Genomic DNA, 25,934 nt, shown 5'->3' on the forward strand with positions numbered 1-25,934 from the left:
TAGAAATTGTTTTAGTAATTCAATCATTTTCTATGTGCATTCGTTAATTTCTTCATTGCTTACTGCAATATATCTTTGTTTTGTACGAAAAGTTGTGCATTAATAGCTTAGCAATTATCACTTTTCACGTGTATGGTTAAATATAAGGCTGGTGTCAATAAGCTTTGTAAAAAAAATTAAAGCCTTTTAAAGCCTTATCACATTTCATTAAATTGTTTCATTTATTAATCACTGGATAATAAATGAGGTAGGACAAAGGTTATGACAAGAAGCAGCAGTGCACTTTTGTTTTACTGTTGCCTTTTTTAATTTTTATTGATTCAACGAAGTGAGCATGAATTTATTACCATTTGTTACATTTTTTTATTACTACAAATCATTTTTTGAAAGGCTTCTGTGATCTTGGGCAGTGGGCACTTAGTCTTAAATGTCTTTTCATCCGGTCAATACAAGGTTTTGGGTATGATCTGTGCGTCAATGGGCAAGGCATCAAAGCCAATGACTTCCTCAAAAAAAATGTAATTGGCGTGCATAGCAGGTCCATCACTGTATTTCCTTATAGAATAATATGAGCATAAAATGACTAACACACGTGTCCTGTACAGTAAGGCTCATTGCTTTAGTACCTTCAAAATATATGAATGTACACACTTGTGCAGAGTCAGACACATTGTTCCATCATGAAGACCCCATCATGCAGACCCCATCATGCAGACCCCGAGTAATAATACGACAATATAGTGTTTTTTTCATATCAGCTCATATACATTATAAAGACATTCAATTAATAAATAATCAGATTACACTTAGTGAGTGAACGAATCATCTCTTTTCACACAATCACTCTAAATGGCAAGTATTATGCATATAAATATATACCCATGCTGCAACTGATTAAATTATAAATAAATTAGATTAGACGAATGATTGAAATTGTGCCATTCCAGCAACACTGTGCACTGATGACCAGTACAAATAATCACCACTTGGATTGGGTGAATTTTAGCAACATGGGTGATACCAAGACACGATGCATAACGAACAGGATAATGTGACATCTGATCAGTCAAAACAATGCTTCAGAATAACCTAGGGCAGCTTTCTTCCACACTGTCAACTCTTTTCAGTCCATGGGGTTTATGTTAGAAGAAAAACCTGCCACAGCTATTGTGGGCAGTCGTCTTCTGTTGAGTGGTCCTTTGGTCATGGCAAAAAAAAGCCTTGTTTTCTTTATAATGAGATATTTCATATTTGTGTCAACTCAAATCTTAGTGACCTAGCGAATGCAGTCCCGGCTGAGTCCAACCATGATCATCACTGCAAGTCATTTCCTTTCCTACAGCGAGCACCTCTGTTAATCGCACCAGTACTAGTGTGGAGGAAACTTGCAAATATGGTTGTCCATATGCATGGTTGATTATGTATGTGTATCTGTATGTGTGAATCTCTGCGAGGGTGTGTGCGGGTGTCCTTGAGACATTTCTTTTTCAAAGTTCATGGCAGTGGTTGTCAAGCAGCTCCCATCGCTGTGTAGCACTTGACCTTGTTTTACCGCAGCATCAACGATATCTCTCAACGATATCTCTGGGTTTTGCGTTTATCGTCGCCTTGTGCCCGGTTCTATCTGCGGCCCCTCAGAAAGCCGTTATATGGCAGTAGGCCTCCAGGCTGGAGAATAGGATGTAGAGGAACCAAAGGCCAAAGAAAAAGAGGGCCGTTAGCGTCTTGCCGCACTTGGAGCCCCCCAGCTCGCCCCCTATGGACGGCCGCCGGCGTATCATCAGCACGGCGATGATGAGGAAGGCGAAGATGGTGAAGAGCGTGACGGAGAAGGCCAGCGAGCCGGGGTCCACGTGGAACTTCAGGCCCTTCACCTCCCAGTAGATGGCGGCCACGGACCAGGCCAGGCCGATCCCCAGGAACACGTTGACCGCGTTGCTGCCCGTCACGTTGCCGATGGAGGCGTCGGCGTAGGGGTCCTGGGTCGCCGCTACTTTGCTGGCAAATGTATCTGGAGCACAAAGAAGAGCATGGGTTTAGGGGGCTGCATTGGGACTCATGGAGAACAAGCTTTAAAGGTGACATGTGTACCACCAGGCGTGAGTGTGATTAGCCGTTACAAGCCGTTTTGAGAATTTGCCTCTTCTGAGGTCACAAGTGGGCTTGTCCACCTAGATGTATAGATAGATCAGTCGACCTGCCTTCCCAGTCAACTGTAGCAAAAGGTGCTCATCTATCCGTCATACATCTAGGTGGACACGCCAACCTAGGATGTCGGAAGAAGCTGATTTTCAAAACAGCTAATCACACTCACACCTGATGGTATAATAGAGAGAGATAGACTGAGAGACAGAGAGAGATTTGAGTTTCCGCAGTGATGAGGAGGACCACGTCTCCGGTTCAACTGACCAGGGATGGAGGTCCCCAGAGCCACAAACACCACGGCCGTGACCGTGTCCCTCAGGCCCACAGTGCAGCCAAAGTGGGAGGCCAGGTCTCCGATGATGGCCGTCAAGAAGCCGATGACCATGATGGATATGACGAAGCAGGCCCAGCCGTTCCAGTAGGCGGTGGGGGGGACGAAGGCAAACAGAATCTTCCAGAAAATCGTCATTATGTGCAAGAAGTAGTCGAAGCAGTTGGGCATCCGCTGTTCCTCTCCGTCCTCCCCCTCGCCTATCGGGTGGAAGGTAAGGTCAGGGGGCATTCTTTGCTTCTTTGCTTCCACAATATCAAAAAACCTCAATGAAAACCAAAAGGGGCGTTCCTACAGAGGGCGCTATTGTGTATGACCCTATAGTCAGTTTGCATAAATTATGTTATTTTCTGTGAGGCCACGTGCAAAAAATGAATAAAATGACGGACCTGTAGAGCCCGAACTCCAGCATTAAACCCAGACGTAAAAGCACAAAAGATACAATCGTAGTATCGTATAGCAATATTGGGAGAATCACAATATTTATAGAATCCCAATACATATTGTATCGTCACTCCCCTCATAATCTTTGTTATATCATACCGTGAAATGTAAATGAACATCCCCTGCCAATGAGAAAACGACCAAGCTGTACCTCCACTGACTGTGACCGCCTCAATGAACTGTTCCTTCCAGGAGTTGGTGCCGATCACAGTGGCCAGGTTAGTGTCCTTAAGCAGCTTGTCCACAGTGCTCTGTCAACATAAACACAAAGAGGTTCAGCTTCAGGTACTAAAGGCCGCGCTTGGATACCGCTACTCTTACGTTTTACTCTTACGTATTTATCGGGACTCAGTTGTCAGAAAGGTTGATTTATACAGATTAAAGTAGTTACAGGTTTTGGTCCTATATGATGCCGTGTTGATGTGAATGCTGTGTTCTCTACTTTAAAACTTGGTTATGAATAAATCCACTAAATTCCTCAAGTCATGCCAATACAACCCCAGAAGATTGCAGGCATGTAAAGGCTATTTGGATTACAGAGGGGCTGAGGAGGAGGAACTAGATGTCTGCAGGAAAGCGCTGATGGCGTCAGTTCAGCAAGATTTGAATATATTTAAATTATTATAAAAAGAAACGACATTACATTATATGGCTCAGGACATATTTTCTGAAGAAAAATGTGTTGTTTTCCATTATCAACTTAAATCAGTTTGAACTGACTTTGACCCAACATTTACAATTAGAATAACAATTAGGGCATTTAGCAGACGCTTGTATCCAAAGTGACTTACATCGGTTAATACACACATTAACACACCAACGGCAGAGTCAACCATGCAAGGCGACAGGTCCAGCTCGTCAGGAGCAGGACACATCAATAGCCATTTAAAAGGAGAACCTAATAATATACTAGAGATATCATAATATGAAATGTTTCTTAGTACACTTAAAGGGTGTTGAATCAACAGAAGGGTACACACAGCATGCGTGGCAAAATTATACCCCATCGAGTATTCCATTTGGACTTATGCCCTCTCCGATCTGATACGCATGTGGATTAAAGGGAACAAAACATGTTAAGGTCTTTGACCCGCTCAACCTCGATCTCTCTAACAACAGAGTAATATTTTCTTTGGAGCATAGCTAAAATGCACTTTATTAATCATGGACAGCGAGTAAGAACTAAGAATATAACCATATTTTTGGTGTGATAAACATACGCTCAGATGCTGAAGCATTCTACTACACAATGTTTAACCCTTGGAAAATATCCCCTAAACAATGGTTATTAGACAGAATACAAATGTGTTAAGGTAAAACAAACCCTAAAACAAATGTTTTAGATTAAAAGTGATATAGTAGGTTACATAGTAGTGATATAGATCGATGCTGGTCCAGTTTATACACAAAATAGGACAAGATGTAAACATGGACTCAAATTGCCCACTTTATGTTAAACTATTGCATGTGTTATTGGTTCCTGACAGTTTTGGATAACTAGGTAACATGAACAAACATCCAGGCTACACATTCTAGAAGTTTGCCAGAAGGCATTTTCAAAGAGTCCAGGCATTTTCAAAGTACAGAGAAAGCCACAGGCCTAGCTGGTCTTTTGGATACCCCTTATAGGCCCTGCCCGGCTGCCACGCACCTTAAAGTTACAGTTCTCCTCTATGACGACCTCAAGTCGCCTGTGCTCTCCTAGGATGGGTTTCCCCATCTCAGCGATCCTCCGTGCATCCTCCTCCTCAGGGCTGGGGTTGCCTAGTGAGCGGACGCAACACACAACAGCTTAGTATTCACGCTAAAATGTTACCGCTAACCGCTATGACTCTGAGCTAATGCACACACGCAAACACACTCTCCCCCCCGAATTCACTCCACGGAAAAAACACACTTTTTAACATGGGCCCTTTTCCCCATGTAATATGTTTTGGGGGCATTAGATACGTTCAAGTGCAATTTTCAGTCATCATTTTGTCTGTATTTTTTTTGCATTGTACATTTTGCCTGTACACCTGTACATTTCCTACCCTGGCACACACACAACAGCAAACCAAAAAGGACGAGCAGGTATTAAAACCCAAAAAGACCGCCAAAACACACTGCAGCTAGATTTCACACAAGCATAAAAGAGTGGATACTCGGCCTTACCCTGGTTGAGTAGCAGGGCTGTGGGAACAGATTCAAGAGAGGTTGAGGTCACTAGCTGTTCAAATGTGATACCATGCCTCAAAGGGTGAATGTGGGTGGCATTAAACACCATGCATGAAAATACTTCCAGGCCTCCAGCCTTTGTTAGGAGATTAACAACGAGCCAAACAGTAAGGCTGAGACCTCTTCACAAGACTTTTTGTAACTTCCAGCTAGAAGTGAGACACCCCCGCAACTACACTCCTATATACCCACTACACTACTCACATCCTGCCTGCCACTAAATCATGAAACATCAAGAGAAGTTCCAGATACAAGTCTAGCCCTTATACTTATACTACTTGTTCAATGAATGAATGCTATTAGAAAAGCGTGTAATAGATTCCTTCTCCACCCGCCCTCGTAACGACTACATATCCAATTCCCCAACCGCTCTCTGGACTCACTGAGGCTGCCGAGACCTGGCAATTAGCTTTGAAACGCATAATTGGCGATGCCTGTGCCACAGTGCAACAAAGCAGAAAGGCTGCGTGGTGCCATGTAATCTTCAGTTACTGACTCTGATGCAGTTCAGCGGTCAGCCGAAGACTCACACACATCCTATCACAGAGCCACACACATACACACCCACACCGACACCCAAACTCAAACACACACAGAACCAAACACACCCACACATGGACACACACACACACACACACAATCAAGAATGATAAATATAGATGATATTCAATTGATTATTATTATTATTGGGCCCACTGGTTACCATAGCAGCATATTCTATACATGAAGGCATATAGGGTGACATACCTGAGATTCCTCGTTTTAGCCATTTGGGGTCCTCCAGGATCACAGAGAAGGTCTCCTGCTTCTCATATTCTGCCACATTAATGATGCGTACCTGGATGATCTGACTGGACACACACACACACAAACACACAAACATCAACAACCATAACATAGTGGGATTATAGCTAAAGTAAGATTGAGCCCCTCCTAGTTAATAGGCAAGAGACTTTCAGAATCCAAAAACTCAATAACAGTGTTGTGTCCACTCTGATTGGCTGTGCCGCTGTGTGACGCGTCACACTAGCGTAGCTCGACTGGCTGGGTGGCGTGAGTGGGAGGGGTTCTGGGAGGGTCGATAGTAAGATTCTTGTTAACAAAGAGGGGTACGGGCTGGCTAGTATTTATTATTCTAACATTATATCCAATATTTATTTTATTGATACAATTATTGAAATAATCGATCGGCAAATAATCGATCGGCTAGTTTCAATGTTACACATTGCGTCTTCAGGAAACATAAGAATAACTTAATTAACCTTTTATAAGCATTCAAATGAGATGCATATAGCCTCATAAGGCCCGCCCACCCTAAAATGAAACTCACCCACCTCCGCCTTCACTAAAATATTTACATTCTCTGTGCTATCTAAATCACATCATGGGCTGAAGTGACCTAAATATTTAATCACAAAGGACATAGCTAACTTATTCATGACTAAACATAGTGTGTGCAGACAGGCATGTGTGCACAAGCACATGGTGGTCACCGAAGGCCAGGGATCTTTAGGCAACGCAGGGCGATGCCGGAAGACCGGTGGGTGGTAGGCCATACTGGCGTACTGAATGTAGAAAATACTGTTTGGTCAACGGACACAAACAAGTCGTTTAGCCGTGGCAAACGATAGTGGGCTCACAATACGATTTGATGATGTTTTCGTGGTGCTGATACGGTGTGTATTGCGATTTTGTAAATATTGCGAAAGGATAGTACTATCTTGAGTGCGATTTAATCGTCTGTTTTGTTTAACGTATAGGTTTAATGTTGGGGTTCCACATTGTATTTTTAGTGAACATGGCCAAACAGAACACAGTCGATGCGAATAAAGGAACAAGGGAACACTTAGAGACATCATATCGCCCTCTGCAGGACGGTACCATTCATTTGCTTCCACTAAGTTTTAGTGGAAGCATTGAAGAACAACAATTTAGAATTTAAGTTGTTCCCTTACATAATGTGACCCAATTTTTTGTCAACTTTACGATAAAAGTATTACGGAATCAGAAGCTTTTCTAACCCCTGCTCCCTAAAGTGTTTCCAGTGCACATGCAATGTCTGTCTACACTGAAATAACTCAGCATGTGGACATCCTGATGTGAGTCATGGCCCTGACCCATTAGCCTTGATCTACAAACAACTTATAGAGCCTGAATATTTAAAGGAAAACTGATCTGCTAGATAACATGAGGTGAGGACAGCCTCTCAAACCTGAGCAGGGTGTAGGATTGTTCCCCGTTGTCAACCGTCCCTGAATGTCGGTTCACAGAGAAGCACACTAGCTATGCACAGCACCCCTGCAGCGAGCAGAGGGAGAATTGCAACTGGGAGTTGTGCCAATGCTTGATTGCAAAGCCTTGGCTAAGCATTGGTGATTAACGAATCACGTCTCATGTCTCATAGACAAAAGGCGCCACCAAGTAGCAGAGCTTATTGGGGAGTACAAGAAAACTAAAGTAACCTGACGCCTAACTCGACACCTCCCAGTCACAGGCGCACGGTGTTGGCTTCGGATACATCATATTCTTGCATTTTAGCCGTAGCTGAAGTGAGCTAAATGTAAATAAACTTGTATCCTCCATTGAGAGAGCCATGCTAATTGGAGAACAGACTGCCTTCAATCAAAGACAGTTTTCTAATATGGCAACATGTTGGACAAATAAAGCTTTTGAACTTGAACTTGACTACATAATATACTACATAATAACAATTCTTCGTTTGCAACTTACGTCACAGCTAATTAAAATTCGTAACCAAACCGGAAGTCGGCCATCTTGGTAGGAAAGCATTCACAACATTGCGCCCCGCTACACTTGTTTCAGTCACATTAGAGTGGAGGTCATTCAATCGCAAAGCGCGTACATCTAACCTCAATTGTTTCTCTATTATATTCTTTTGTTTGGCTAATAATGCCTACCAGTTGTGCTGTGCACGGTTGTGCGAATAATTTCATATGGGAGGATGGGAATTGCAGTTTTTTTAGGATTCCAAGAGTGATCACAACTCAAGGTGACCGACGGGTGAGTTGACTGAGGAGCGACGCCGCACTTGGATTTCGAACATCTACCGAGGCGACATGGCACAAATAAATCTCGCAAACATCACTTCAGCAACTGTAGGTCGGGAATACCAATGTGCAGCAAGTTCTGGGAATACTCCCACCTTAAAGGGACTCTGACCTTTGTTGCATTTGAGAATTACAGCACATTCAAATCATCCCGCCTTCCTCCAATGCCCCACCCCCTAAGCGTTATTTAGTACAAGCGTTATTAGTACAAAACTAAGCGTTATTTTTTAGAGTACTGTAACGACCTCGCCGGTGACATAATGATGTCGAGTCATTAGTAGTTGAAGGTAGTTTTAATGAACCAAAACCAGGTCACTGAAACCCGTAACATTGTAACCAACGGCAGAAAACCGACACAAAACAAACCCCGGTTACCCCGGCAACCCCCAATACGGTCTCACTCGCGTGCAGGCCCCCACCCTCCTGTTCTTCCAAGGCCCTCCCCCAGCTGACCTAATGATTCGCCCCCACGCTGATTGACAAGAAGAACATTACAATACATGCACATAGAACAACTGGCATAGCGGACAACGAAATATAATGTAACACATAACACACAAACTATTTAACTGTCCCAGGGTCGCTACAGTACAAAAGTTCTAGACTCCCATGGGTTATGTTTAGACTCCCATGGGTTATGTTTAGACTCCCAGGGGTCATAATATCTACCAGGGGTCTAGTAAACAAGAAATTTAGCAGGTGGCTCACTGTAATTTTTATGGGCTTCGTGTGATACCGTTTTGAGGCCCCATATTGAAGGACAGTGGTCCCACTGAGTATAAGAAAGGTGTATGAGCATTACAAACAGAGTAGCGGGACAACGTAGCGTCTGAGGCCGAAATGGGTCCCCTAATCGGACTGAATGGTGCGGTTGGGTGCCAACGGTCTGGAGGTCTTCCTGTAGCTCCAGAGTAGCGGGACAACGTCGCGTCTGAGTCCGAAATGGGTCCCGTAATCGGACTGAGTGGTGCGGTTGGGTGCCAACGGTCTGGAGGTCTTCCTGTAGCTCCAGAGTAGCGGGACAACGTCGCGTCTGAGTCCGAAATGGGTCCCGTAATCGGACTGAGTGGTGCGGTTGGGTGCCAACGGTCTGGAGGTCTTCCTGTAGCTCCAGAGTAGCGGGACAACGTCGCGTCTGAGTCCGAAATGGGTCCCGTATCGGACTGAGTGGTGCGGTTGGGTGCCAACGGTCAGGTCTTCCCGGAGCTCCAGAGTAGCGGGACAACTTCGCGTCTGAGTCCGAAACGGGTCCCCTAATCGGACTGAGTGGTGCGGTTGGTTGCCAACGGTCTGGAGGTCCTGAGAATCATCCAGGGGAGCGGGACCACTTGGCTTCTGAGGCCGAATCGGGTCCCCTTGTCGGACTGAATGGTGCAGTTGGTGGCCAACAGTCTGGAGGTCTTCCTGAGGCTCCAGAGGAGGGTAACTCTGTGAGTCTGAGTCCGAGATGAGTCCCCTAATCGGACTGAATGGTGCAGTTTCAGTACGCCGTGGACCACTTTGGTCTGCCATCGTCAGTCGCTACGGTCGCTACTCGCTACTGTCTGCCGTGGAATCAAAACAAACCCTCTAGTTGAGGACGCGCCTTGATGACGCGGGCCCGAATGCGCCACAAGAAGCAGACGGAAAACCTTATATATCCATGCAGCAAACAGACAGGTCTGTCGGCCAATAAGGTCATTCGGTCCGAAGAATTTTATTGGTTGAAGTTTTCACTAAATATTATGAGAGTAAAATAATTGTTTGTTTTTACTCCTGGTTGGTCTGTCTTGCATATTAGAGTGTTATTACCTTATTAATACCAATTTAACCTTATCCAAAAAAAGTGTAAAAATGCAACAAAGGTAAGAGTCCCTTTAACAAATGCCTCAGCACTCTGAATTGTCGAAACCCAGAACTGAGCGTCAGGCAGGATCCTTTCAATGTATATCCCCTTTGTGGTCGAGACCACAGTCGCAGTAATCCAGGCCACATATAAATATCTGGGCTTGGACTTGGAAATAGTAGGCATAATTCCGGTCAAGTCTGATGATAGTTCTGTTTTTCAATAGGCAGAAATCTTTGACTCCTGCTGCGGCTTCAGGGTCAACGTCTCGAAACCTATAAGGGCACTTGATTTCGCAGACCCCTGAACCGCAGCACTTACAGTAGACTATGCCACCTGGGGAGGCTCCAAGAAAGGGCTTTTGAGGGTAAACGAACAAACCACATTCAGAGACCGAGAAATCTTCATGCGTTTTATTCATTTCTTCTGCAGAACAAGCCCTTGCTTGTGCTTCATTATTCAGACCCCAAGATGTTTCTGCATTGGAAATTGTATTTGCTTCCGGGTAGTAAATCGTTATTAAGAGATGAAGATGGCTTGTGTTGAGTTTGGTTCGACAAGCCGCCTTCAGCTTGGATGCAGTGATCCGTCCAGCCCGCTGCTTAAACCAATTTTGATCGCTTGTGTTTTCCTACCAAGATGGCCGCCGTCGTGACGTAAGCACTTTTTACGTCATTTTGATCACGTGGTTGCAAACAAAGAATAATAGAGTGGCGAAGTCATGCCCCTTCCGGTAGAGTCCATGGGACCTATGAGATCGAAAAATATGAATGGGTTTCAATGGAGAGAAAGTAATTATTTTCTGATCCCAGTCTTTATATGCCCTGGATTACACAAAGGTTGTTTGTGGATTTAAATGATACATTTTCATGTCAAGAGTTTGACCGTTTATTGTGCAATTGTTCAGTTAAAGGCTGTAGAGAAAACACAATGAGAAAGACTACACGTCTCGTATGTGACGTCACGCTCCCTGCGACTGGTGTGGACAAGACTGACAATCACCCTGTTATCCTCCCCTTGGAAAAAAGCGGTGAATTGGAGCAGAGAGATCGCCATGTCTGTACCAGAGTGGTGGTGACGTATATCATTCACGTCGAGAGCAGCAAGGGGCTGTAGTTCACAAAGCGGCCTCACACAAACCTAACATTATCAAACTTCTTCGCGAAATGTTTTAGCTTTCTTTGCATGAAAAATTATCATTTAAATCAACAAACAACATCTGTGTAATCCGGGGCATAAAAAGACTGGGACCAGAAAAGAATTACTTTCTCTCCATTGAAACCCATTCATATTTTTCGATCTCGTAGTTCCCATGGACTCTACCGGAAGGGGTGTGACTTCGCCACTCTATACATAGGAGAAAAGCCTTGTGTTTCCTTTTCAAAGACACAGGTATACTTTTTACGTTGCTAGTGGTCATGTTCTGGGGTCAACGTTGTATGTTGGTAGGGCTCCTGTATTCAGTGTTACACACTGGTAGGTTCGGAGTAGCCCCCACCCCCTGACCACTAACTACCTAAAGTGCACTGCCTTGAAACGTTTTTAATATATGCAATGAATAATCATTGTTATATTTATAATTGTTTACATACATTAAGTTATTTCTCTTATTAGTCATTCATATATAGACGCTTTTATCCCAAGCGACTCATAGAGAAATCAGACCAATGTCACAAGGAGCCGAGAGGCTTTTATATCTCGCTCCAAGGCGCCGATATTTGGATATCGAACCCTGCAGCCTTTCAGCAGAGAAGCCCTCGCCCCTCCGCCCCAGTCTCACCTGGTCTGCTCGTTGGTGAACTCCAGCTCGCCCTGGGCCGACTCGTAGTCCACGCCCGAGCGCGCCGTGCCGTCCTCGGTGCGGTAGGGCACGCACACCGTGCCCCTGGAGCCGGAGTTCCTGACCACCTTCACGGCCACTACGCCCGAGCTCTCGCTCACCCGCAGCAGCCTCTGGCTGAAGGTGAAGATACCGGCGTGGTCGTCGTCGATGATGGTCACCGTGGCCAGCGTGGGCTCCACCAGCCGGCCCTTGGGCGGTGTGCTCACGCTGCCGTCCTCTAGCCTCAGGTTCTGCAGACGCACAAAGAAGTGCTCGTCCTCCTCGAACACGTCGTCGTCCAGGATGCCTACCTGGGGGAGCAAGGGACAGGTGTGGCTCTGGGACTGGCGCGCACGTTTGAAAACAAACACAGACAGAAGCCCCGTTTTCTGAGAAGCCGAGGTTTCCGCATCCGATGGCCGTATCTTATACCGGTTCCTATATCACTTTGTGCATTAGGAGTCTGGAGGTGCTCGGTCGGCGGAGCTAGGGTTGCAGGCTGATCAATGATTACTCAATCCGCTCGACCTTTGACCCGTCTCCACGGCTTCCGCGCGTCGCGGTTGTCAGTAGGGCTCGGACGCGGTGCCGAAGAAACGTTCATAAGAGTTTCTTCGTTCATAAGAGTGGCCGCGTGAGTCCCTCTACAATGCACAACGTTGCCTGTTGTTTTCCAGCCAGAGGGAATGGAATATGAGACTTTTGAATAGCATCAAAGCATACCTATATTTAACAATGTATGTATGTATTATTATTGAGGCCTTTCTATTGTGCATCAAACCCATCTCCTGACCCTTTATATCCCTGCAGTCTGTTTTCAGCACACTTTTCTTTCTGCTCTTTCTCCACTCTACTCAAAGTACAATTGTTGTCTCCATGTATAAATAAATAAATAAAATAAATTAAACAAAAAGGAAAGCAACACACACACACACACACACACACACACACACACACACACACACACACACACACACACACACACACACACACACACACACACACACACACACACACACACGGCGACTCCCTCCCCCACCTTAATCTCCTTGCGCGTCTCCCCCGGCTTGAACACCAGCGTGCCCTTGGCCAGCTCGTAGTCGGCACCAGCGTTGGCCGAGCCGTTCTCGGTGCAGTAGTCCACCTGGAAGGTGTCCTGGCCCGTGCCGCCCTGGCACACCACCGCCAGATTGGTGGCGCCGCAGTTCTCCGTGCATTGGTACTGGGCCCGCTCGAAGAAGACGATGGCGCACGAGGCACCGTCGCCGCCGCCCGCCACCCCGCCCATGGCCTGCCGGTGGCGCACGTGCTTCCAGAGCACGCTGCCCGCGCCGATCATCAGCCGCGTGGCCTGGATGCGGCGGAAGGCCCGGCTCTTCTTCTGCTGCAGCAGCGCCGAGTAGTTGGCCATCTCGATCAGCTGCTCCAGGTCCTTGTCGGGATGCTTCTCCTTCAGCTCCTTCAGGATGCGCACCACCTGCCGTCCGGGAAAGGGAGAGGGAGGAAGGGGGAGATGTAGGGGGGGGGGAGGGAGACGGAGAGACAGAGGGGGGACAGAGGGAACGAAAGAGGGAGAGAGAGACAGAGAGAGGTAGAGAGAGGGAGACGGAGACAAAGAAAGAGGAAGAGAAAGAGACAGGAAGAGGGAGGTAGAGAGAGGAACAATTCAACACAGCTGTATAGTTAAATTCAACCATGCACTTGATGATCATCTAAATATCTTGGCTAGCTCACCTTACTCTCTTTATGCACTATTTAACGAGCAAGAAAATCAAAACTGACAGAACAAAAGAAAGGAAACTGCCGTACTGAATGAATAATCTTGGCCATTGCCACTCCTGATAATAAGTTCAGGCTTGATTTCCACAGCACTAAAGTCGAAACCTCAAACACTGGAAAGAAGGAAAAAGGGTTTGAACTTGTGGCGTTGCAGTGGAAATAACCCTTGATAAAAATCGGTTATTCCACGAGCGTTTGAAAAGCCCCTACTCCTCCGCTCCCGGTGTCCCACCTCCTCGCGGTTGGCGTCCTCCTCGCCGGCCGCCTGCACGGAGACGGACACGCTCGAGCAGTTCCCAGCGCCTGCGCCTCCGTCTGGGAACTTTCCGTCCATTACCACGTCGATGCCGTTGGGCTCGGCGTCGCCCTCCATCTGCACCACGATGCCGTGCCTCTTGTCGGCGCGGTAACGCTTGTTCATGTACTTGTAGAACAGCAGGCGGCGGTCGGCGATCCAGGCCAGGACCACGCACACGGGGAAGTAGAGCAGGGTCACCACGGCCTCCCACACCTGGGGGACAGAGGGGGCCCCAACCCCGGACCGTTAAAGGTGACATATTATACCACCGAGCAACGTTTGCTCCATTCCACTGTTTGACTGGTAGACTGAACTGTCCGTCAAACATCGAGGTGGACACGCCCACTTGTGATGTCAGAAGAGGCAGATTTTTTTCAAAGCGGACTGTAACGGCTAATCACACTCACACCTGGTGGGATAACATGTCAACTTTAAGCCAGGGCTGGTTTGGCGGTAGCCGGGTTAAGAAACATGACACGGTACGAGGCCCATGGGTCTTCTGTGCAGACATGCTGTAGATATTAGCAATTCCACCCCCTCATCCCGATCCGATATATCATATTGTAGGATATATGACGTGATACATGATCATGGGTTGGGGTCTCAGGTGCACGTTTACGTAAGATCCAACCCAGGAGGACCGGCCAAAAGGTAAATCTGCCAATTTCTTTGTGGTATTTCCCATCTGAAAATGACACATTCATCATTCCCAGATGGCTAAAAAATATTGGATGAATGGGCAGACCTACCTCCACAATCCCAGGGGAGATGACAGCCAGGATGAGGTAGAGCCAGATGTAGGCGAAGATGCTCCAGAAGGCCGTGATGAAGAACACCCGTAGGTGCTTGATCTTCCGCGACTCCCCATCCGGGATGACCAACACGCACACGCCGAGGATCACAAACATGTTGAACGCCGCACTGCCCACGATGGTGCCCGGACCCAGCTCCCCGGCGTGGAAGTTGTGGCCGCACACCTGGGGTGGGAAAGATGGAGGTCAAGCCAACGGAGAGACGACAGAGGCTTGGCTCTGTACCCACTGGTCCGATCACAAGTTGTTAAGAAAGGGCCGGCTAGTCTGCTTGTTGTGTTTGTGTTTTATAGTTTTAGTTTAATTAAATGTATTCCATGTTCTCTTATATTGAACAATTGCAAAGGGCAGTTATCGACGGACGCAGACCAAAATGCTGTGGAACGCAATTTGATCAACCGTGGTACACATCAGCGTCGGACATCTTGGTTGTTTATGAAGAGGCCCTCCCACATAGGGCTCCGATGTTCATCTTTGTCATGTTTCATCGTATCAAACTAGAGCCATTGGAGCCATTTGATCAACGGTTGTGACTGGCCCCACCCAGGCCAGGTATGCTGGAAATCGTGCCAAACAATACATTTACAAGATAAAATAATCCTGCCTTGCTTTGAACGTTAGGGGAAAGAGACCAATGGCAGAGCAAATAAAACATGAGCCTGCAGATTTGTGTGGTTCCAAGGCTTATTTCTCCCAAGTATCTGCTGTAAAATGCCTGACCACTCCATAATGACATGATGAAAGAATGCTAACCATATTTCATAATTGATCATTGATAATCATAAGTGTCCGTAAATGACTAAACAGAAAGTGTTTTCTGAGGGATTGAAGGGGCTGTACCTCTATGACCGACAGAAGGATCTCAGGGGCAGAGGAGCCCAGGGCCATGAGGGTGAGGTTGGACACCGTCTCGTTCCAGATGCGTACTGTGGTGACTTGGACTTCACCGTTGGGTTTAGTGATGGTCACCTCTTTCTCCTAGAAGGACAGATGTTGGAAAGTAGATTGCTACTACACAATCGTTGCATTTCTAAAAGTCTACCAGCAGCCCATGAATTACTTTGAATATATAACATTGTTGTACTTAACGGCATACATTTTTTTTATCACAAATCAAGTCATTCTTCCTTGGTTCTGTTGCTACAACGAGTGCAATAGTTTAGTGCAATAGTGGATAGAAGGGACAACATTATATTCTTACATCATTGTACAGTTCCCAGTGATTTTCCGAGGGGTCTTAAGAGCACCTACTTGACAGTGAAGCACCGGATTCAAGTTGCCCAAATATAAGATAAGATAACAATCCCCCCCAGAAAGACTGGGCTTGGCGACCCTACCTGGGAGGTGATGACCTCGATGGAGGCCATGAAGCGGTCTGCGATGATGGACACCCCCAGGAACATGTAGAGCAGGCAGCTGAAGTACAAAATCGCCCGGCCCGCCTGCTCGCCGATCGGCGGGTCCAAGGGCAGCCACACCGGCAGCAGGATGCCGGGATGGCACACCACCTTGTCGGCACACTTCTTGGGGGGGGTGGTGTTGGTGGAGGGGGTGTGGGGCTGCTGCGTGCCCGAGGCCCGCTCCACCGCCTGGGACTGGGAGGAGGCGCTGGGCTGCGGCAGCAGGAGCAGGCCGGAGGTCAGGAGCAGGAAGAGGAGGACGGGGTAGGGGTGGAGAGGCAGGGGCCCCATAATGTCCCCGGGTGGGGTGGTGGCCGGTGGTGGTGGTGGTGGTGGGGGGGGAGGCGGGGCAGGGTGGAGGGGGTGCCACCGGGCCGTGGAGCTAGCTCAGGCTGCTTTTTCCTGATGGACGGAATACAAGTATGAGCTCAGTCAAATTGTGATTCTTGTTGTTTTTATCAGACTAATCCATTGAAAGAAAATGGACTGTTGCTCTTCCAACACTTGAAGCTCAGTGGTACCATTTATTTTTGATAATCTGTCCTGACCCCGTATCAAAATTAAATTGATTTGCAAAAGGGAAAGCTTCAAACATTCAAGGTCGAGCAATTGACCGAGCATGACCTTGAAAGCCAAGGATACACAAGTAGCAGTAGACTATTAATGTTCCAATCTTCCCATTGAACAAATAATTCATCTTAAACTAGAGGGCAAAGTACACCAAGCGTATGGGGTTGTGTCTTCAGAGATATAACTGGGCGCAGTGTTCCAAGTTTTCCCCTCACTAACTTCAATCTTTAAGTGGTGTTTTAGTAAGTGCCATGGCAATTCGTGCCAAAGCTATGTGGCTTGGTGGCATGGTGAAAAGAATCAGTAAAGAAAACAGTTACCAAACTGACACATCAACAGCAGCTTTGTTTTTCCTCATCGTTCTCTATAGTCAAGGCGACCGAAAACACAAAGTTAACGAGGGAACAAGAAATGTAGGTCAATGGAAACCACCAATTCCACACGTTTCACAGGTGATGTCAAAAGATGTCCAGTGACTTATTTTGGATTATCATATTCATGTATTTTTTGTAGTCATCGACTAGAAATAAGCTATCCTGCAAGAGATGAATGACCACCAACTAGCGGCTCATGGCCCTCTGCCTATATATGATTGCCCTGTTAGTCTTTCTTAAAGCCCACAGAATTACATCATGACTAACCTCAGAAGATCTAAATAAACACTACGGAAACCAATTTCCCGCTCCATTTACGCCAGTCATGCAGGTATGTAGGCCAGGATGTCATCTATATAGTCCCTGATTCAGGTCTGGGTCTCTGTGTCAACACATTGAGAGAGCGTTACCCTCCAGGTTAAACTGTAGCAGGACGATAAGGGGTTTGTGAATGTGTCTGAGAAAATGTGCGTCTTCGTAGGGGTAAGCTCCGTCTGTCCTTAACCCCCCCCCGCGGCCTCCCCCTCCCCCTCCGTCCTACTGCACGGGTGCAGACTGCATTGTTGTGTGTTGGGAGTTGTAACAGATACTGGGGTGCTGCATCTTTGATGCTGCCAGCTCATTATGGGGTTGTGATTCAGAAACCCAGCGCACACAGGGCTAGCGCATCGCATTTCACTTTCCAAGTCCTGCTATGGTTACCACGACCTCAGACTGAGGGCCGCCTTACACCCGCTGGACTTTGGGGGTGGTCATTGTGATGTTGGGGGGGGGGCGGTAACCAAGAAATAACGTAAACAATCCCCACTCAGCCAGGAATACACACAGGTAAGAGGGTGAAGGCTGGGCTGATGATAAGCCGGTAGTTGCTGATGTTTAATTTATGAATGCCATATTCGTATATATGAGACAGGGTGAGGGCTAGAGGCTTATTATAACAAAAAGATAATTTTGTATTCAAAGGTCAGCTTCAAAATAAAGTTATAACCAAATGAGAGATTTACATCTCAAATGATCGGTACATTGATCGCAAAGATAACGCACTTCATATTCCTCTGTAATGGCTAGGGAATTGTTGCATGATAATATATCTCTAACAACACATTGATTCATTGGGCGGCCGGCTCTAACAAAGCAAGCACTATGCATTGCTTATTCATGCCCCTGTCTAAATTTAGTAGGCTCTTTCTTTCCTCGTCATCTAATACAAGCAATTCTTAGCACTATTTACGAGACGGTCGAAGGAGTATTTATTATGGCACACGGGGGGGGGGGGGGGGACAGAAAGCGAAAGAGAGAGAGAGAGAGAGAGAGAGAGAGAGAGAGAGAGAGAGAGAGAGAGAGAGAGAGACTAAGAGAAAGAGACTAAGCGAAAGAGACTAAGAGAGAGAGAGGGAGAGGATATCTTGATCTCCTCCTTTAATGTGTTCATGGAAACACTCACAATAACATAGAAACAAAAACCCTACTCTGCTCCTAGCACCTCCGGTTATCTCCTCTCTCACCCTAAAGTCCAAGGTGGTACGGCTGGGCGGGGGGTGATGAGGATGTTGAGAGGGGGGAGGGTCATGCTCTCCTCCGGCCGAAGACACACTGAGCTGTGAGACAGCTCATCTCCCCTTACCTGCCTCTGGCATGGTCGCTGTCTGTCAGCATTGCCTATAAGTGATTGGCTGGTATTATCTTACACAGATAGGAACACCGGCAAACAGGGAATTAGCGCCTTTTAGCGTTTAGCTCGGCGAGGTAACATCGGAATAGCAGTGTCTCATGTACATGTATGTACATGTACATAATGTATTCATGTACAAGATGCACATGCTACATTACATTAGAGGATTGTGTTTTCACCTTAGCTTAAGTCAGTCACTAACCGCCAATCGCTACGCCTCAATGGGTGCTACAGCTATGGCACTACCATGTCACTCTACATTGTTACTGGTTACTTATTAACGTTGTAATGCCAGATGGATGCATACAGAGCGCCTAAAAGTTATCTTTCTGCCTAACCAGAATGACAACCTGTGCTTGATGCGTGTCCAATGGAACAGGATGAGGCTCTTCCTCGAAAAGCAAAACAATAATCTGTAACTTTTTGTTGGCGATATACTTAACAGAGAGGGCTCAAAAGTAGCACTTGTAAATCCTAAATCCATGTAAATATAACGTAACCTAGGCAAACAAACAACTCTGTCTCGCATGAGAAACGCTTTGGCAGCACAATCTCGATTCAACATCACTATTCTAAACAACGTTTGAAAAACATTTACTCCCAACCATAAGGACTATTATTACCATGCTCCTTAACTCCCAAATGACAGCCGTCATTTTGATATGCTTTTCTACAGATAAAAACCACATCTGGGCCAATAACATGCCATGAATAAAGGTTGCCAGACCACCCACTATACCATGTACGAAAGTGCACACAAGACATTGCGTTGAGAAGCCCTTCAAATATTATTATGCACAAATAATACTTGAACCCTGGGAATAGAAGGCTACCTTACAAGAACATAAGCTCCCCTTAACAGATGCTAGCTTGTGTCAAAGTGTCCAAATACTCTCTTTTTTTTGCTGGTATAAGTGCCTCGTCCATATGCTTGTTTTTTAATTGCCATAAGAAACGGTTTTATAAATTTGTTCAAAATATGTGTGTGTGTGTGTGTGTGTGTGTGTGTGTGTGTGCATGTGTGTGTGTGTGTGTGTGTGTGTGTGTGTGTGTGTGTGTGTGTGTGTGTGTGTGTGTGTGTGTGTGTGTGTGTGTGTGTGTGCGCGTGTGTGTTTGAGTGTGTGTGAAGTGTGAACTAGCATTTAAAAAAAAATAAAAGTTGTGTTTTAGTGGGTAAAACGGCATGCAAGACCTAAATAATTAATCAAAATTTGAGAAAACATTTGAGTTGAGTTGAGTTGAGTTAAATGCCTATCACTTCTTTATAGACCGTACGTGAATGAGAGACAAAGCTCATTCAAACTCCAAGCACCAACCACTTAAAGAACTAATGCAGGAAACCCTCTTTTAAAACATTACCATCAACAACAACAAAACAACAACAGCCTCTTTGCAGTACAATGATACCAGCTCAAGTTACGTTCAAATCCTGGCATGTCGAACACTGTATACAGTTCAACCAGAGAGATCTATCCTCTCAATAAGTAAAGGATGGCTTTGGCTACCTGTGCACCCGTCTGGGAGAGCGATGAAACAGACTGTAAACCAATCCATCTCTATCAGGACGACACACAAACACGCACACACACACACACACACACACAGATAACCAGTCAGACAGAGAGACAAGATAACCAGTCAGACAGAGAGGGGTCCATTATACCCAAATGGCTGTTGTCACTTTATGCTGAATAATTTCATTGTGTTTGTAGTTCTATGCAACCCAAAAGCTCATTCAGCTTTCTTACATGCCATTCTATGCAGCCTCATTTCCTTGTCATTTTTTATATTAATTGTACATACAAACGCAAAATCAGAATCAGTTTGCTGAACTGTGTCCAAGTTAAATCTGCTCTCACTATTTTCAATGGGTCGGAAAGCCTACAAATGTTTGAACAAGTTAACACAACATTTCCACAAATAAGTAAAGGCATGTGGAAAAAAATATTCCATTCCTAGAAACTTGGCTCTGGTTAATGTATTGCTATTTAACAAGCAACGGCTAAATTATTCATTTCTGAAATGACAGGACACGTGGCAAAGTATATATGATAAGTATTATTACTTTATAAAATCTTCGACCTTGAATACGACGATGAATTTCCTTGGCTGTCCGGGCTAGCCTAAAGACATATGCCAACAAAGCCTCTTTTTTCCTCGGGTCACACCAGTTGAAATTCCAATGCACAAAAGACAGCAGATGTTTCTCTACATGAAAACAAACTCAAAATCCGCAGGAGCTACAGAGTTGGATAGACATCCCACAGATCTTGTTGTTACATTGTCAGAAAAACCATTATATTATAACTGTGTCATCACCGAAATGCAGTCTTAATTGAAAACAACACATTTGTGCCTATTTTGCGGAAGCATATTCCTATCAACTGCTCCAAGATTTTAGGAAAAGCAGCTTGACACCTTCCCTTGTTTTCCCTCATGCTCATCTCCCTTCAGTGACAACATGTTTTCACTAACCTGCTTGCCAAGAAGAACTCAGGTCAGTTTCCTCAAAACGATCAAACAACCTCCCTGGAGTTTAAAAGGGATGTGTGAAGTACATACGCGCCAGCAGAAATCACTTGGCTGCCCTCAGTCTGTGTGGATTGGGCCGTGGAGGGATGACGTCACCAGGGGGCACATACGGCGCCTTCTGGGTCAGAATGTCATCAATCTGGACGGCAGGACCGTACGGCTGGCTGGGCGCACGGGCTTGGCTTACACTGAGACTTAGGCTTTGTGCCATGCCTCGTGCGTTAGGCTCGAGAATGACGGTCATCTCTGAGATCATTCATCTGACGGGAAACATTTTCCAAGGCGGTTTCTTTTTTTTAAATGTATAACCCAATGAGCCTCATTTTGGGTTAAATACACCCTGACATTTTGATTTATAAATGAGGTATGCAGAAAAATGTCACGCAGATGTTAACCCTTCCATCCCTTTTTAGGTGGAAAAACATATCTGAGCTCTCTTTAATTTACTCTCAAGCTTTAGAGCATGGCGAGGAGAACTTTAGAACTTTAACAAGATTACATTTTCTCGGCTTGAAATATTTTCCAGCAACATTTGCGACAACGTCCCTCCTTTTTGCTATGAACGCCTCAGAGACATCAGAAATCTGCAGGTCGCCATTACGGGGGTGCCTGGAAAAGAAAGTGTGTTTGTCCCGGCTGAGCCCATACATGCCACTTTCAGATCCGCCTGGAGCCATTCTCTAGATAAAGAGATTCTCGGGGCCGAAGGTCACTCCCACCCTGCAGGGTTCTGTGTCCACTTAAACCTAACACTGCCCTGTCCTCAGACTCGGCCACACGTGGCCCAGAGAGTCACTTACCTCAAGAGCGCATGGTGAGAGAAACAAAGACAGAGGGAGAGGGGGAGAGAGAAAGAGAGAGAGAGAGACATTGCGTTGTTGCATGGGGGCGCCATGCACTGAGGCAGAGAGGATACTAGACAAGCCTCCCTGACAGCCCAGTAGACGGAGATAGTGGTTCTGGTTTCCATTACCTGTGTCAACCGGCCTGCTCAGCGGCAGCCCTGTCACCTTAGAAGGACCAGTGTTGTCAGATCAGCGTGGGGTACCGACCGCACCGGACGGTTATGTAATATACACACCACACACAGCCACCAAAACGAGAGCACAGCTGAGCACAGGGAACCCAAAGAGCATAGCATGTTGCAGGCGCTTCTAGTTGGTAAGTTTCCCGCGGCTAACCGCTGACCGCCTGTGCAAGACTGAAAGTAGCAGAAAAAGGGCCACAAGGAAAAATCGATCAGGCCTTTTTTTCCTGTGAAGTCACTTCTTGCACTGAAACACAGAACGCTCCTCTTTATGGTTGTAGGGTTACTTTAGTAAGGGAAATCTCCACAAATATCTCCACTACTCCCTCACTGTCTCCACTTTGACCCGTGTCACCCGTCTGTCCAGATATAACATTAGTGTTAGATGAATGAGAAAAGTCCATGGAAAGAACAATGATGAAAGTTTGAATGACCATATTTACCTTTAAAACATGATTCTTTAAGCCAACGGTATAATCGATAAATGATTATCGCTTTTAGTTCCTCACCATGCCAGTTCGAAGCCACAACAACAACTTTGTCAGAGCAACAGAAATGTTAACAAAAAGTGCAGAGGCAGCCAGCAGGGCTGATCGGACAAAGCCAGGGAGCCGGGGTGAATGAAAACAAAAACCGACAGAACCCACCCTTCCCTTCACACACACACACACACACACACACACACACACACACGTTCTCTCTTTTTTTTCTCTCATGCCAACACCCACCCACACACACACACACACACACACACACACACACACAAACGCACATTCTCTCTCTCCCATGCCAACACACACAAGCACACACACTCTCTCATGACAACACAAACACACACACACAGAGACACACAGTCAGTGAATCAATATTTTGAATGAAAACACATTAAAATTAGGATGACATCCAATTTCATCCAAACATGTTTTTATGGAGGCCATTCTGTAAAACCTCCAACCCATAGAATCACTTCTGGATCCACTCAAGGTATGTCTCCCCGTGAGACCCATTATGCAGTGCGAACTCTGTATCGATTGACAATTATAATATTATTTTTATTTGACTTTTAATAATTTATGTGCTTTCAATTTAACCAAAAAATGCACAAAACGTTTTGGGACAAGGCCTTGCCCTGAAGTCATACAATTGTAATAACTCAATAAAAAATAAATAGGTTCCAGCCAGACTCCTACGCCCTGTGTCCGATAACAAATCTGTATGTTATACACCATAGTCATTTCCAATTCAATTCAACTCTCTTCATCGCCTGCAGAGTGAGAGGCAATACCATTAATCCCCCTGCAAGAAAACACGGAGACCCCTCATCCTGTAGACCCCAACCCCCCCCAGACCCCAAGTGAGCAGGGGTTTGACCGACTCTATGGGCCTAGGCGCTGAGTGGTGATGGATCCCACCTGGGCTACCCGGCTGCCAGGGAACGGTGGGGGAGGTGTAACATAGCTCTTCCTCTCGCCTTTTGTCCGGTGGCACCTACGATGATGCACGTGTCAATGCCTGCATACAATACCCCAGCGTTGGTTTACTGCTGCTGACACGGACGCCACGGAGTTGCCTTTCAGTTTAAGTGGCAGGAAGCGTTAACGCTAGCTTACTTGGATTTGGCCGCTGAATCCCGGCGCATATTGTCTTCCCCTTCACGGTCAATGCAGATAACCTAAATAAATAACTGTTCCTAGGCAACGAGGGAAAACATACCGGATTCATGTGTAATAACTCAATTTGTGTGGGAAAAATAGAGTTGGGTTGGATGGTTTATCTATTGTTTGCCTATAGTCAACGCAAGTGTGTGATGAGAAAACACGTTTCCAAGTGCTCAGCTACCAGAGACAACACACTAGACAGCCTCAGGGAAACTTTGGCGTGGAGTGTGGGAACAATTAGTAAATTCATTGATCATTAGATTAGGAGAAACAACGTTGTTTTCCTAATTTTGCTCATCAAATTGTAAAGTAAAAATCCCAGAACATTTGCTTCTTAAAGCTTTACATATTCATATATTTGGTTGCTCTGTTTCAGATCATTTGTAAACAGATGCAGGTCAGAGCAGGACACACTCCCCTTCACTTCAATCACTTTGGCCCTGGTGATTGGGTTTACTATTATTTACAAAATGAAATAAATAGGAATCAAAAGAAAGAACAATTGGTTTGGTAGAATAGTCCAAAAGCCAAATACTGGAAAAGGCCTGACTATTGTTTGCTGTGGACAGTCGTACATAATGCAACTCCAAGCATTATAATCATACATATATGAGTGATGTTTGTTTACTGCAGATTGTGGACTGGAATACAAATGTAATGTTTGTCAACGCTTAAATGAATCATTAAATGATTCATTGATTATAAATAGCTGGAATTAAACAATACATAGAACTACTACAATAAGTATTATGAATTATGATGACTATAGCAGGTGTTATCAGAGGTAGAACGAAAAATCTGAGGATCTTTTTTATTTTATTTACGCTTCACCGTAAAGATGCTGTTAAATATGTTCAATGTCTACTGTCTACAATGTCGTCATATAGGCCTACAGTACACCTGCAAAGGTCCACTGAAGAAAGTCCAAGTTGTACTTACTAAACACATAGGCTATTTATATGGAAAAACGATCGGCTACATTATATGGAAAAACAACCACTCAATTTAATAGTGTGCAATTGCATCCACGTAAGACGAAACCGTTTTTTGCAAGACAACTTGAAGGACTTTATAAACCTTACCTTCAGTTAGGCAAACATTGAAAGGAACAGGATTTAGAAGGAACATTTGAATTAGGCTATTCAATTTTTTTTTATATAGCGGACCACCAGAGGATAAGGTACCGGTCTGCGCCGTGCGTTTGCAAGTCTTTAACATCTCTTCTTTCGTCCTACTTCCATTGTATCACTGACCCCCGTGTTTACCTAATTCTAGGCGATACAGCAACGGTGTGTCAACCCCTTTGTGAGGGAAAAGGGTAAACGCATAATTTAGCGCATTCTCCGGTCATCACAATGAACAGCGCACTCTAATTGACACCACATTAAGAAGTAGGCCTGTAGATACCATCCGTACTATACAATATAATAACGAAAAAACTATACAGATCATATTTATCATAATTTGTTTCAATTAATTTGTTGGAATTGGATAATATCGGTAAACCAGAACATATACAGAAACCTTTTCAATAAATACTAACTTCTTACCAACCAACTAACTGACTTGAATCTTACCTTTTCGCCTAGGGCACAATGTGTCGGAGAGCGGGCATTGCTTCAGAAATACTCGGGAAACACTGTAGTAAACTGTCCTGGTCTTTACACACAGGCGGACTCACGGACGAACTTTCCCGTTAACTCACACTTCCAAAACAACAATGAAGATGCTGCTCCTCATACCCATGTGGCTGGTCATACACACCAGGGCTACAGCGCATGCGCAGCTGCTCGCTCAACCTTTGATTGGTGCACACCGCTATGGAGCAGTAGTTCGGGTAATAAAGTAAATGCTGTTCTAGTAGCTTTAATTAAAGGAAAAAACTGTTACTTTAACAATGTCTAGGTTAGTTGCAATGTCTCAAAAAATTTTAATAAAATATAAACAAGTATTATTATTG

At 45.4% G+C, this 25,934-nt stretch overlaps 1 protein-coding gene across 4 annotated transcripts; it reads right to left on the reverse strand.

The window, feature by feature from the left end:
• Nucleotides 1–259: 259 nt before the first annotated feature.
• slc8a2a (solute carrier family 8 member 2a) lies at nucleotides 260–25,873 on the reverse strand. 4 transcript variants are annotated; one of them, XM_030360353.1, is made up of 13 exons: nucleotides 25,552–25,873; nucleotides 16,079–16,543; nucleotides 15,582–15,719; nucleotides 14,679–14,906; nucleotides 13,864–14,142; nucleotides 12,892–13,329; nucleotides 11,811–12,163; nucleotides 5,885–5,988; nucleotides 5,075–5,092; nucleotides 4,572–4,684; nucleotides 3,072–3,171; nucleotides 2,410–2,676; nucleotides 260–2,011 (listed from the first exon to the last, which is right to left on the reverse strand). In XM_030360353.1, exons 2-13 carry the CDS (start codon nucleotides 16,430–16,432, stop codon nucleotides 1,635–1,637), a joined length of 2,769 nt encoding a protein of 922 aa, XP_030216213.1. In that variant the 5' UTR covers nucleotides 16,433–16,543; nucleotides 25,552–25,873; the 3' UTR covers nucleotides 260–1,634. The 4 variants fall into 4 exon arrangements, with proteins under 4 accessions (XP_030216213.1, XP_030216215.1, XP_030216214.1 ...); XM_030360355.1 differs by lacking the exon at nucleotides 25,552–25,873 and adding an exon at nucleotides 22,760–22,953; XM_030360354.1 differs by lacking the exon at nucleotides 25,552–25,873 and adding an exon at nucleotides 21,233–21,488.
• Between the last annotated feature and the right edge of the window lie 61 nt (nucleotides 25,874–25,934).

Source organism: Gadus morhua, chromosome 7 (assembly GCF_902167405.1).
Source record: "Gadus morhua chromosome 7, gadMor3.0, whole genome shotgun sequence".
Taxonomy (NCBI): domain Eukaryota; kingdom Metazoa; phylum Chordata; class Actinopteri; order Gadiformes; family Gadidae; genus Gadus; species Gadus morhua.

Bases quoted from the DNA above. Each gene is read 5' to 3' on its own strand.
- slc8a2a (XM_030360353.1), bottom strand. From the start codon at position 16,432: ATGGGGCCCCTGCCTCTCCACCCCTACCCCGTCCTCCTCTTCCTGCTC. The intron at 14,143-14,678 runs GTAGGTCTGCCC...TCTGTCCCCCAG, and splicing joins TCTCCCCTGGGATTGTGGAG to GTGTGGGAGGCCGTGGTGAC. The intron at 13,330-13,863 runs GTGGGACACCGG...CCCGGACGGCAG, and splicing joins AGGACGCCAACCGCGAGGAG to GTGGTGCGCATCCTGAAGGA.